The following is a 13,344-nucleotide window of genomic DNA, read 5'->3' on the forward strand; positions in this document are numbered from 1 at the left end:
CTCTCGATCCACTCGCGGATTCGAGCACGCGGTTCACCGCGAGTGAACAAACACGCGAATGAACCGCCGGGTTGATCGTCGTCGCGTACGACTTCGCGTGCACCACCATTCGCGTGAACTTTCATTCTTCTGGGAGCACGCGAGAAGAAAAAGTTGCGCACCTCGAAGATGAACGAAAAAGATGAATACCCCCCTTTGCCAGCCCTTTCTTAACACTAGAATCCAAATTGGGGTCATTTTGACCCCAACGCAGTTTTCGATTTTAATATCTCGAAAACGACTGAATATTTTTACAAGAAAAAATAAGGCTTTTCTTAAAATCCAAAGCTATATCTAAAACAAAAATTTCAGATTTTTCTGTTCGACCAGTTCCGAGAACCAACTTGACTATACCTAGAATGCTTTTTAGGGGTCATTTTGACCCCTACTTTTAAAACGCTATAACTTCACTATTTTTGAAAATTTTCAAAATCCGTAAACTGTTACTTTTTAGTATATTTGTTGACTATCTTTTGACGTTTTTGGTTTTTCGATACATTTCTTCATAATTCCGCTAGCTCGGTGTATAGCAAAAACGGTCGAAATTGCGTTTTTTTCACCATTTATTCATTCAAAATCTTTGATTTAAATCTAGAAAAAAAGTGTGCGCTAGAAAGTTAGTATGTTGAGCAACATTTCAAAAATAAAGTCATATTTTTGCCATTACAAATGACTCCATAAATTGGCCTCAAAGATTAAAAATAACGCCAATTCCCATAGTAACGCATCGCGCATAACGCTTCGAAACGCTCGCGTACGGAATAACGGAACAAAGCGCAGAACGGAAACTACCTATGGAAAATGTTAAAATCCACATCTTTAAGATCAATTTGTGGCGTTATTTGATAATTTAAAAATATGAAATTATTTTTCAAAGGTGGCCTAATATATCAAAATCATAGTGCACTCTTTTTTTCCGAAGTTACATGATACATTTTGAAAGAATAAAAGTTGAAAAAGATTAAATTTCGACTCATATCGATCTTTTTTGCTATACACCGAGCTAGCGGAATGATGAAGTGGTACATCAAAAAATTAAAAACGCCAAAAGATAGTCAATAAATATACTAAACCGTAACAGTTTACGGATTTGAAAAAATTTCAAAAATAGTTAAGTTATAGCGTTTTCAAAATAGGGGTCAAAATGACCCCTAAAAAGCATTCGGGCAAGTTTCCAAAGCAATGTATTCTAGTGTTAAGACGCGGCTTTCCGAAAGGAACTTTCTTTCTTGCAAGCACTGCATGCTTTCTTCTCGCTCGATATCGCTAAACCGATCGCAGGATCGAAAACGGCGAATGGCGGGAATCAAAACAAATCGCGCAAACTCAACTCCAACGATCTCCGATTTAGATAAACATAAGTTATGGCATGAAATTGGATATAATTGTTTCTGATTTTAACTTGCTATGGATCGGTTACTTTCAGAGGTTCTGTAACACTGAAAGATATTGAAGTGTAAATGGGTTTCATTCTTCATTTGAACTAACCACGAAATCATGTTTGAAACATTCACTGAAAAACCAATTCTTATCAACTTAAACAATCTTAAAAAAACAAATATAATAGTAAAATAAAGCTCAAAAGCATAATATGGCCAATTTTTCCACCAAAGTGTTTCAACGCTGCTCACACGGAGCTTACTGATCGTCACGGGTTTTTTGTTTAGTGCAGTGGTTCAGTAATAATTCTTCGTAACTGCGAAAACGAACATAAGAGCTATTCAAATGTTTGGCAGGATAAAAATAAGCCATGGAAGTAAGAGTTTCTTCAGGGACGAAGCAACAGTAAACGCAATGGCGAGTTCTCACTGGGCTGCTTGCCATTCCTAACGTATACATTTCGTCAAATATACAATGCACAGCGAGTTAAAGAATGCGCATCACTAAAGCCATCTACTTTAAGAGTTCCTCAAATAAAATGAATTTTTATTCCGCTAACTCCCGTTTCTTTATAAATCCGTTACAATCGGCTTTTTGTTTTTCAAACGAAACCTCAAATAAAACTTACTGCACATCCTCGTCTACGTAGCATTTAACGTGCTTTAATTTGAAGTTTTTATTATCCAAAAAACAAGCGAATGATGAATATGGACAGCGACTCGTCAGTTGGAAAGCAAGAAACATCTACGATGATTTCTTATGCTTGCTTTGGAAAAAAGCTTTCTTCGTGAACGAACGTCAACAAACTTATGCTACTGGGGTATGTGTATTAACATTTTCCTGGTACTCATGCTCACCGATCCGTGAATCTCAAATGGCGAAGGAAAGATGTATCAAGCGATGCATTCGTGTGTATTGGCACTTGGCATTTTCATTCGGAAAAGAAAAGACCTTCCGAAGGTTATCAAGCTTATGTTCGTGTGACCTCACCAGCCCTGCATGTAACTTGAAGGAGGTCAAAAAAACAACGACCGTCCATCCGGCTACGCAATGATGGCACACCTCAAGAGGAAATCAACAACAACTTACGCATAAATCGCGGGTGCCCTACCCAGCTTCCACACTTTGACACGGTTGGCGCATTTTCCATCACAGCGCACACTTCTTTCGGGGTGCATTGGCGTAGAAAATGAAGCTGGCGAATGTTCGTCTAAAAAGTTTTCCACCGTGTGGGGGGTTTTAAACGACTCCGACTGCCAACCAACGAAAACAACAGATAGAAAGAAAGAAAGAGCTATCGACCTAAAGTGGTAGTTCCGCACATCCTAAACCATGTGACCAGATGCGGCTGGGCCTTGGCTTCGAGGAGGTTCATCAGCGCCATTATAAGGGAAGGAGAAAGATCTCATTAAAAAGCTATCAGCATAGGAAACGCCAACGTCAAAACCAACCCCCGACCTTTGATGTAAGGAAGCGAATGCCTACATCACCACACGCGATGCAAAACAATTTTACTGTTGCTTGTGAGTTGCTGGTTTTAGGAAATCCTCTTCATAGACACTATCAAACGGATAGCCGGCATCATCTCAACGGGTTGCGTAATCCTTTAATCCTGCATGCAGTCATTTGTGCTATCGAATTTCAATATCTCATTAAAGAGGCCCGAGAGGAGCTCAGGCACGTCAAAACCCACCATCGGTAACATACCCTTGTGCGTCCTTGCGTCGAGCCATTACCGATGCCCACGTGGTGATGTGGCCGAGAGTCGCACGAACGTTAGATAATCGATTAATATTCCTTACACCGGCCTAGCAAACGACGTGGAACGACGGCTCATTATGGCTGCCAATGGGTGGGTTTTGACGAGTTCATACAATTTTTCATTACGAAGATTCGTTAATTCGTGTACTTTTACGTCCCCCCTGCTGAACGGGAAACGCCAAAACTTGCTTCACTGAGTCCCACCAGGGTTCGTCGCTTTATCGGCCGTTGAAGTCTTTTGATCGAATGTAATCTCACGTTCCGTTTACACTACATTGGTTTGTCATTAAGTTAGTGGAGCATGAACAGGAATGGAACTTATTTGAAAGCTCCACATATTGAGGATGTTTTTCGTTTCCCTATATGTGTTCGAGCCTAAAGCCTAATTGAAAATATCACAAAAATCCGTCCGCATTGCTGATGAATATGTTTTGTTTTTATTCAGACACTTAAAACCACCATTATCGGATCGCATGCGTCACATAGTGATTTTTGTTTTCAAAATATCGTTATCGAAGCATTTGCAATTCGAATGAGTTTATATTTTAAAAGCTTTGTAGATCCTCCACGTTGATGTAGAATAATATAAAATTCAGAATAAATCTTTCGGCGCCCTCGACCACCAATCCCAACGCAACGATAGTCTACCAAAACTAGCTCAAAAAGGTAAAATAAAACATCGGCACAATTAGTGCGTAACACGCACAATATATCGATCCGTTCGAACAGTGAGACTTATTGAAGGTGATGTATTTCAGTGTGTGAATTTCTTTTCCATCTTGAGAAAATTTGGGGTCACTAGTGTCAAATGGGGGAAACCCCCGAATCAGATGGAGCCCCCCCAAACCCGTAACGATACAACCACGCTCTGAAGACCTTCACCGCTCACAGATGTCTTCTGTTTTCGGGTTTTTTTAATCTTCGTGATTTATGATCCATTTTTTGAGTAATAAAATCCACCCATCCTGCCCCGCACGCCACACAACGTTGGCCAAAACTCACGTCAATGTGTCGATATTTTCAATTGAAATGTGCCGAATGATGAATATTTAACTCGGCCGGCAAACCTGCTCGGCCGCAAGTTCAGCTGTATCTTGGCGGATAAGCAATTCCACATCGCAGCAAAAGCGGAAGGCAATTGCAAAAAAGCGTGCAATTGAGGAATTGTCTATTGTGCGAAACGTTTTAAATTCATATAGCAAAATTATTTTATTACGGATTTATTCATGCATGGATTGCACCGCAGTGATTCATGACCTTCCCGTAGTTTTAATGGATAAAATTGGATAATATCAGGCACAGGCTAAATTTAACAACCGCCATCATCTTTTGAACTGCGAGGATACCTTTGAGCGTAAGAATTCTCATCTAAAACTAATTTTGGGAAGGACGCAACAAATAACAAATCGTTTCAGGTGATTGAAATTCACAAATCGAGCTTCAGTTGATTGGATCAACGCGATTGTTAGCGGCTTTTACGACCTCCGATGTAATGAGCTTGGTTCTTTCTAACCTTCAAGCAGATCATCATGTTATTCAGAGCAAAATGGAGCTAATGAAAAAGTATCGCAGGCGAGAATGGATTTTGTCTATGACTTAGGCTTTCCGCAGGCTATATTTGTCAAACATCAAGAGCGCCAATTCAAGATCAACCTTCCGTCTTAGAACAATAAAGCGGATATGAAGAATAAAAAATGTTGCACTCATTTTAAGTCTACCACGAAAAATATGATCCTTTTCTTTTAAGTACCCTCACGGTACACCATACAAAAAACAACCTAGAAGCAGAAAATCCGGGGATTGCATGGTTACCCCCGAGGGCACTAATAAGCCAATTTTTTCAACAGTCGATATAGATATTGCATGGAAAGGAAGAGCGAAAAAAGGTTGTGCATCAACACTCGTGCCGCTCATTTAACACCTCATTTGCGACCGGCACAGAGGAAGGAAATGGCTTGTCCGCGAACCTCAACGCGACCGTCACGTGTTGTGCAGCGCGAAATCAATAACCCTTTGCGTCTTGGCGGCGAAAGGATGCCAAAGGAAAAGGTTTATCGACCGAAAAGCACAACTTTCCACGAGGAAGCTTCGACGGACGATAATTGGTAATGCTCGATAACGCGTTAATTAGTTTTGAACGATGGTTGGTTCGTTTTTTTTTCTATCAAATTTGGTATAACAAGAAAGACGGGGTACCTGTTAGCGAGGTAATTTACAAATTTGAAGTTTAAGGAAATAATCTCTTGCACTCACCTGTTGTTGAGAACTATTACAATTATTTTTTTAGACGCTTTTTCCACATTTCCGCAACAGTTTTCAGGATGTTTCTTATACGGATGTTTTCGTTCTCATGTCGTTTACTTTGCGCCTGTTCACCCGATATTTGATTCACTCCTAGATATGGAAACAAAAATCAATGTTTAATACACGTCTTGAGAGTTAAACTCATCCAAAGTCCGTTCGTCACCTTGTGTCGCATTTAAATCCCCGATTCTCTGCTGTTGAGCCAATGGCGCACTGCGTCTAACCGGTAACGGACAGAAAGCCGGCAATGTCCTATTCAGCCGCACCGTGAAACTTCTTACTGCGATCGGCATGTTACCACACCACTCTTAGGAATCACTGTCGAATTGTTAAGGACCCAAGTGAGTTTCCTAATCACATTATCCGACTGTTGTGCACTTAGTTGAACACTTAGAGGATGTACATGTGGTTCGTCCCATTCACTGTTTACACGGATTTGAACACTACGGACGTTACTGGGGAAGCGATCAGCACCAATTGAAACACCACTAACCCGGACCGTTGGTTCGGAGCGTGCGTTTAACGAAACACTGCGACAAGGGGACGATATCGTTACTGTTTTAGGCTATCTAGCAACCCGCGGGCTTCCATTTAAGAACGATGATACACTAAAAAGAAGATACCGCTACGGAAATGGCAAATAACAGATAGTGGATGGAACGTAAAAACAACCGAAAGACAACCCAACCGTAATGCGAGCCACCACATTCGACAACCAAGCTGCAGGGTTCAACGCCTTTCGGAGAAGCCACAGCCTGCTGTTGCCTGCTGCTGAAATGCCTTCCTCATTGAAAATGGAAAGAAGCCACTTGGCTACGCATGGGTGGAATGACGCATTTTACTATGTATTTTTACGTCTTTCAATTAACATTTTAAAACCATGATTGCACGGTGCTAGAATTTTTTGTCCTCCTCAATTAAATCAATAAAAATTGTTGTAATTCATACATTCCGTTGTGGTTAAGTTCTTCAAAGCTATTTAGGTGACGGTGCACCAGATAGTTTTAGAACCCACTGACGTCAGGTTGCGTGTTCAGAGGTGCATTTCTACTGAACGGACATCTCGTTTTAACCAATATATACAGCTTCTTGTTGCATTTATGTTTACCACCATACTAAAATAGGGAATGATTTCGGATGTCGGCCTTAGAAAGAACGTTTGCTTTTTTCTTGTTTTTCATGTTTCAGAGGAGGATGGAACATGAAGTTTGGACTTTTTATTCCATTCCTTTCACCGACCACTAGTATGCCTTCTTAGAAACCACCGGCACCACCCCACGAGACAGCACCAACCGCCGGCGCGGCAGTATCTTCCTCGTTCCAGTCATCCGACTGGCCGACCGGCAACGTGGCGACAGCGGCCGGCACGATCGGAACGTTCACGGCGGTATCATCCGGCCAGGTGTTAGAATCCTCTACCACAGCCGGCTCGTCCTGGAACATGTCCTTCGCGGCTGGTGCAGCAGCCGCCTCAATGGCAGCCGCTTCCTTCTCCGCATCATCCGGATCACGGAAGAAGAACAGATCGGGCATGACTTCCCACTTGTCGTGGGTAATCTTGCCGCGCAGACGCAGCACCTCACGGGCCAGCAGCCACCACATCAGACCGATCGAGTGCGTCGACTTGGTGTTACACGGGATGCAAATGTCGACAAACTTCAGCGGCGAGTCGGTGTTGCAGAACGCAATGACCGGGATGTTGACGTACGACGCCTCAGTGACGGGCTGGTGGTCGGTCAGCGGATCGGTGACGATCAGCAGACGCGGCTCGCGGAAAGCGGTCTGGATCTGATTGGTGAAGGCACCGGGCGTGAAACGACCGGCAATCGGGGTTGCCTCGGTGTGGTGGGCATACTTCAGCACGGCACGCTGACCGTACGGACGCGACGAGATCGCGAAAACCTGCAAAATAGGAATGAATTTAAGTGTTAGTTGTCTAATCCATAAACAAGGAAGTTCTAATCCATAAACAAGGGAAGCTATGTGCTCCTATCTTGTGCACCGAGTAGGAAATGTATATTGAATTTCGACTCGGCAGTGGAAAGGAACCACTCGTTTGCTCTACTGGAACGTTGGTAAGCTAACCGGATCACTAGACAAAGCTCGATCATACGGAAGCTGCGATTAGTCCAGATATAAAAGGGTGATAAAACTGAAGCTAGGACATTTACTTACATCATACGGATGTTCGATGCTGGCAATGCAACGAGCAGCCAGCAGCAGCTTCTCGTACGTGCGACCGAGATTGATGATGTGCACACCATCCGAACGGCGCTTGTACACGTACTGCTCCATCTGGAAGTTCACCGAGGTGCTTCCGATGTGCGTGGTGGCCGCCAACATCTTGGTGACATCGTCCTCCTTAAGGGAGAGAATATCTAGATTTCCCGACATCGTTCCGTTAATTGGGAGCAACGGTTAACCTGTTGAGAGGAAAGTAAAAGACATGAATCAATTAGTGAGGTTATGTTACACATACGGGAGAAATATCATCTTCCATAGTTATTTATGTTAGCTATCTTTCCATCAGTTCATCATTTTAATCCAATCGAACATACACTACACATTAAAGTGTAGTTTTTCAGTAGAATCGTACTAACTATCGTCCTAACATTGAAATTACAAGCGTGCACGTTTTAGCAACACTAAGTTAGAGGCACATTAGGTTGAACACAACTTCGTACGGTAAGATTTCATGAGGAATCAACCACTCCACGCATGTAAACACTTCCCAGCGAGCTATTGTATAGTTTAATCAACATTTAATCAATGTTTCTATACAATATTTTCGTAAAATTTTAAGGATTTTAGACTTACGTAGTGAATGCCACGGGGATTAAAATTGAAATGGAAGAGTTGACAGCTCGCGACACACGAAGCCGCATGTTTTTATTCAGCGCTTTGACAGTTTGTCAAATGTCAGTCGTTATTCAGCAATACAGAAAACATATTTCAAAATTTCGGTTATAAAAATATATATTTCCAACACTAAATTGTTTTTGTAAAAAGAATCGTCATACCTTTTTCGGGATTACACCACCAAGCACCAGCCTTTTATTAGTATAATGAAGTTCGGCACCACAATAAAAAGCATTCATTCTACGTTTTGTAACAGTTCGTTATATTATGTTTTTCACGACGATAAGTTCAGTTTTTCTGATTTAGTTCACGATCTGCATAAAAAACAGGATACAAATTAAATATGAAGCTTTCGAAAATATAGGATTTATATAATCAAAACTAATTTAATGTTGTTAACCTCAGTAAACCTGAACCATTTTGCAGTAAGGAAATTATCTACATTTACTACTCTGTTTTATAAAAAAAAATTCTAATTGTTATCTAATACTAAGTTGTTTACGAGAGCAGGTTGCATATTCGATTCGATATTCGAGAATTCTTTGTTTGCATTAGCTTCCATCAGCTATAGATAGCTCCATTTTCGTAAAATGAAACGCTGTGCAACAGAACTGCATACAACATACAACATCTGCTAACACAAAACTTCAACTATTACTTGAACATCACATCGCTTTTTCCTTGGCAATCCATAGTTGGAGCTATCTAATTCAGATTATTTCGTATCCTTTCTCTTTTCAAGATAATATTTGAGACTTGCAAGTAGATAACTAAACTAACCTAATCATATGTACATAAGCTTAACGAGAAGGAGATTGCTTTCAAGAGTATAGAGTAGAGTTTCCCCACGTTCGTTAAATGAGAAATTGCCATTAAGTCTCCAACAGTATCGAGGCAGCCAGCTGGATGCTCCATCCAGTCTTCTGGAGAGCCTCTTCACAGCGTGTACGGTTAGCAAGTCCAAGTCTGGGGAAAGAAGAAAGCATATTACTCGAGTGCCTCAGTCAAGCCAGCGTACATTGAAAGCTAACCCCGACTTACCGGCATAGTCGTTCGATTTTAAAATGACGCACAGCAAGCGTATGATCCCAGCAAACTGCCGCCAGTGAATTGCGTGCTTCCTCCTCGTTGGCCTCATCGCCCAGTTCCTGCATCAGATTCGCCACCTGTTGATCCTGCTGCGCCAATCGATCCAAGCGTCGTTGGATCTGTTGCGCTGAAAGCGGTGCAGAAGGTGCCGGCCGGATTGGTCGGAGGTCGCCAAGGTCGTTCGAAACCTCGTCGTAGATGGCCGGTGTTACCGGATTGAGCTGGGTTTCGAGCACGTTGTTGTACACTTGTTGCGTTGTCGGGACTCGTTCGTACATTGAGGCGGGCGTCGGAGCAACCACATCGTACAGATCACCGCCTACTGTTTGATACACGTCTCCCGCGATGCTTCCGTTGTAGACCGAGTTGTAAATGTTGGGTCCGGAAAGATCGACCGTCGAGCCGTAGTGCATCGACCTAGTGTCAGCCGTGGCAGGATTTGGAAGCATCGTTGAGGTGGGTCTGTTCGAAAGTGCAACAAAATTGTGCATCTTTTGCGGTGAAACATGCGTTTGTTGCTGTTGTTGATTCAAGTTTCCGTAGAGTTGCTGATCTGCACCAGTACCACCACCGTTGGACGTACTTGCGTACGAAGCGTTGCGTTCCATCCATAACTGCTGCACGACAGCGTTCGTGTCCCCGGGCAATGCTGCCGACTGCTGCAGAACATTTTGTTTCTTTGGCGAAAGCGTAAGCTGCTGCTGTAAGGACGCAGCCAGCGCAATCGAGTTGGCTTGGTTGGCGTAGATTTGACTCATCGCCAGGTTGGCCGTCGTGTCGTACTTGGAGTGCGACACATCCTTTGCACTGTTGCGAGCAGCATAGGCCACCGAGCTATTCATACTGCTTCCCGGTGTCGGTTCGTTCTTGTAAATATCCTTCTCCAGTTCGGCGAGGAAGCTTTGATCCAACTTTTTTGGTCCTCCCATATTCAGCGTCATAGCGGATCCACTGTATGGTGACATCATCCCATTCGTACCGCCACTGCTAACGTTCGCCCCCAGTGATTCGTTGAGACTGTGATCTTTTCCTCCGGAACCACCATTCAGTGTAGTCAGCATACTGGATGTCAGGTCATCTAAATCCGTCATGCCTACGCGACCGTAGTTTGCATTTATGTTTGACACGGAACCACGCAAGTTTCCGTAAATGGACGGCGCTGGAGGTAGTGCTACAGACTGGATGGAAGATGGAAGTTGTTCGATTGTCTGTTGCCGCTTGATGCTGGCCATAAGCTCTCGAGAACTGACCGAACTGGATGGTGTACTTTCATAGTCGGATGTCACTACGATCGACTCCTGCTGCGGCGCGAATGGATCCGGTTCGGGTTGGGAGCTCAGGTAAGATAAGCTACTCTCTTGCACAATACCGTACGTGTTGCTATACTTTGGGGGCATTTGATAGGGTGGTGGTTCGAGCTTGCCAGCATTCACGGTCGAAGTCGACTGACGGAGGACGCTTGCGGAAGAAACTGGTACCATTTGAAGCTGCTGGTGGGATTGGTGCTCGTGCGTCTGCACGAAATGATCTTCCCCCTCAGTCGGGATATCGATCGGTTCGTCGAGAATACTTGCCACCTGTCGGTGAATCGAAGCGAAACTACCGGCCGGCGTTAGGGAGCCGGAACCCACAACGCCAAACGTGCTGTCGTCATTCGGGGATGACAGATCGATAAGTATTCCCTCCGTCGTCGTAGACGACTGCGGTTGTGGTGGTCGCAAAGGGCGTACTTTGGCATCTTTCGAGTGCTGTTGTGTTTTCTGGTGGTTTTCGTTGACCAGCTTGTTGTAGGAGAATTGCTTCGACGCGTTACTTTTACGCTCCTTTACGTACTGCTCCGAGACACATTTGCCACGCCGATCAGCACTAATCATGTCCTTTGTTTTATCTAAAAGCAATCATACAATCAATACAATTGAAAAAAAAACACGGTTTTTCTCGGTTTATCTCTTGCATACTTCTCAGTTTCACATCTCCACCGAGTTCCAGACTGGTAGGATTACCCCAAGACGCACCGAACGGAGATCCATGGCCAGTGTGTCGAAATGAATCGTGCAAAGGGCGACTAATAGCGGCCGCATTTGAACCACCCGTTCCAGCGGATTTTCTTGCATCGACAGCGACATTCCTGTGAATGTGGAAGAAGAACAAGTTGGTGTTAATTTCTTCAGACTTAAAAAGTAAGTCTTTGTGTGCAAAGGACTGACCTGGGAAACGTTCCAATATCAAACGATCTTTGATTCTGTCCCTTAATGAATTGCAGCTCAGTACGATCATCGATGATCACAATCGTGTCTCCTTGTTGCACCGCCAGTCGGTTTTCAGTGTTGTAATTCGTTACCGCTCGGTAGATTGGTGGAGGAACTCCGGTCAAGAACTCCCTGTTGAAAAAAAAACCCAGAAGATTTATAAACACGAATTGGCTAGGAACATTAACCGCATCGTAACCTACTTAATGGCGGCAAACGTTGGTCGCTCGGAAGGAGTCTTGTCCCAGCACTGAAGCATGAGCTGGTAAACATCCGGCGGACACGCGTCCGGATGATGCAGTCGTTCTCCCTCGCGATCGATCTTGCGCAAAATCTGCGACCCGTTCAACCCGACCCAGGGGTCCTCGCCAAAGGTGAACATCTCCCACAGCGTCACCGCGAACATCCACGTGTCCGAGGCGTGACTGAATTGGCGATAGCGTAGGGACTCGGGTGCACACCAGGGAAACGGAACCTTCTTGTGCTCCGTCATCACGTAGCAGTCCTCCTGCTGGGGCAGCGCACGCATCAGCCCAAAGTCACCGATCTTGATCTTGTTTCCGGTCGCCAGCAGCACGTTGCGGCACGCGAGGTCACGGTGCAGGAAGCGCTTACTCTCCAGATAGGCCATGCCGGTCGCAATCTGCACCGACCAGTTCCAGATCATCGGCAGCGGCGTGTGTTTGCACTGCTTGCGCAACAGATCCAGCAGCGACCCATTGACGGCCAGCTCCGTCACCATCATCATTGGCTGCGACAAAACGACGCCGTGCAGCCGGATCAGGTTCGGGTGGTTCATCGCGTGCATCGCCTGCACCTCCTTGAAGAAATCCTCGATAACGCCCGGCTGGGCGAGTGTGTCCGCCTTCAGCACCTTCACCGCGACCGGCACGATATGATTCCCCGGTGCGTGCCATTCGCCTCGCCGTACCACTCCAAACGAACCGTCGCCCAGTTTCACCGAGAGTGTCACATCCTTTTCGTGGATCAGGCAGGTCAAGGCCAGCGCCGAAGGTTCCTCACTCGAACCTCCACCGCCGGCTCCTCCGGCGGATTGTGCCGTCTTTTTCTGCGGCTGCTGCTTCCCGCCCCCGATCAGCTTGGAAAGAATATTCCGGCGCCATTGCTGTGCCTTACGCTTCTTTACCGCTTCCAGCAAACGGCGAATGCCCGGCTTTCCCAGCCCAATCTTCTCCAGATCGTCCACGTGCACGTAATCGAAGTGGGCCAGCCGGGTAACCTGCAGCTCATCTCGTATCCGTGGCAGAAACTGCTCCAGCTGGACGTCCTGCAGTAATTCTTCCAACCAGGCCGTGTCTGGGTCTGACATATTGCATTTAGTCTGTGAAACGAAAAAAACCAAATTAACTTCTATTAGTTTTTTCTTGTTTAGAAATATCAAGCACTCTCAATCAGTCGAAAATGGAAACATAAATTCTTCTGCTTTTGAAAGATTTCTTGGTTTATATGGACGGTAAAATAGGCTTAGTTCATGTAACCTTCTTGGTGATCATGAGGACAACAACATGCCGTTCTGCTGCCGCTACTAATAACAACATGGGAAGAACAGTATGTCCATACTCAAAACCAGCGAAGAAGCGTTCTTTTCGCAACAATCAAATAATACATAAACAACTCATGAAAACCTTGAAGCTTACACTGT

General features: G+C 44.6%; 2 protein-coding genes across 2 annotated transcripts; both read right to left on the reverse strand.

The window, feature by feature from the left end:
• Positions 1-6,680: 6,680 nt before the first annotated feature.
• Positions 6,681-8,368, reverse strand: LOC131285216 (small ribosomal subunit protein uS2). Its single transcript, XM_058314075.1, has 3 exons — positions 8,302-8,368; positions 7,660-7,907; positions 6,681-7,386 (listed from the first exon to the last, which is right to left on the reverse strand). Exons 2-3 carry the CDS (start codon positions 7,876-7,878, stop codon positions 6,739-6,741), a joined length of 867 nt encoding a protein of 288 aa, XP_058170058.1. The 5' UTR covers positions 7,879-7,907; positions 8,302-8,368; the 3' UTR covers positions 6,681-6,738.
• A 612-nt stretch (positions 8,369-8,980) lies between these two features.
• LOC131284243 (activated Cdc42 kinase Ack) lies at positions 8,981-13,011 on the reverse strand. Its single transcript, XM_058313097.1, has 5 exons — positions 11,885-13,011; positions 11,640-11,813; positions 11,391-11,560; positions 9,385-11,320; positions 8,981-9,309 (listed from the first exon to the last, which is right to left on the reverse strand). Exons 1-5 carry the CDS (start codon positions 13,009-13,011, stop codon positions 9,216-9,218), a joined length of 3,501 nt encoding a protein of 1,166 aa, XP_058169080.1. The 3' UTR covers positions 8,981-9,215.
• Positions 13,012-13,344: the final 333 nt, after the last annotated feature.

Source organism: Anopheles ziemanni, chromosome 3, assembly GCF_943734765.1.
Source record: "Anopheles ziemanni chromosome 3, idAnoZiCoDA_A2_x.2, whole genome shotgun sequence".
NCBI classification, from domain to species: Eukaryota; Metazoa; Arthropoda; class Insecta; order Diptera; family Culicidae; genus Anopheles; species Anopheles ziemanni.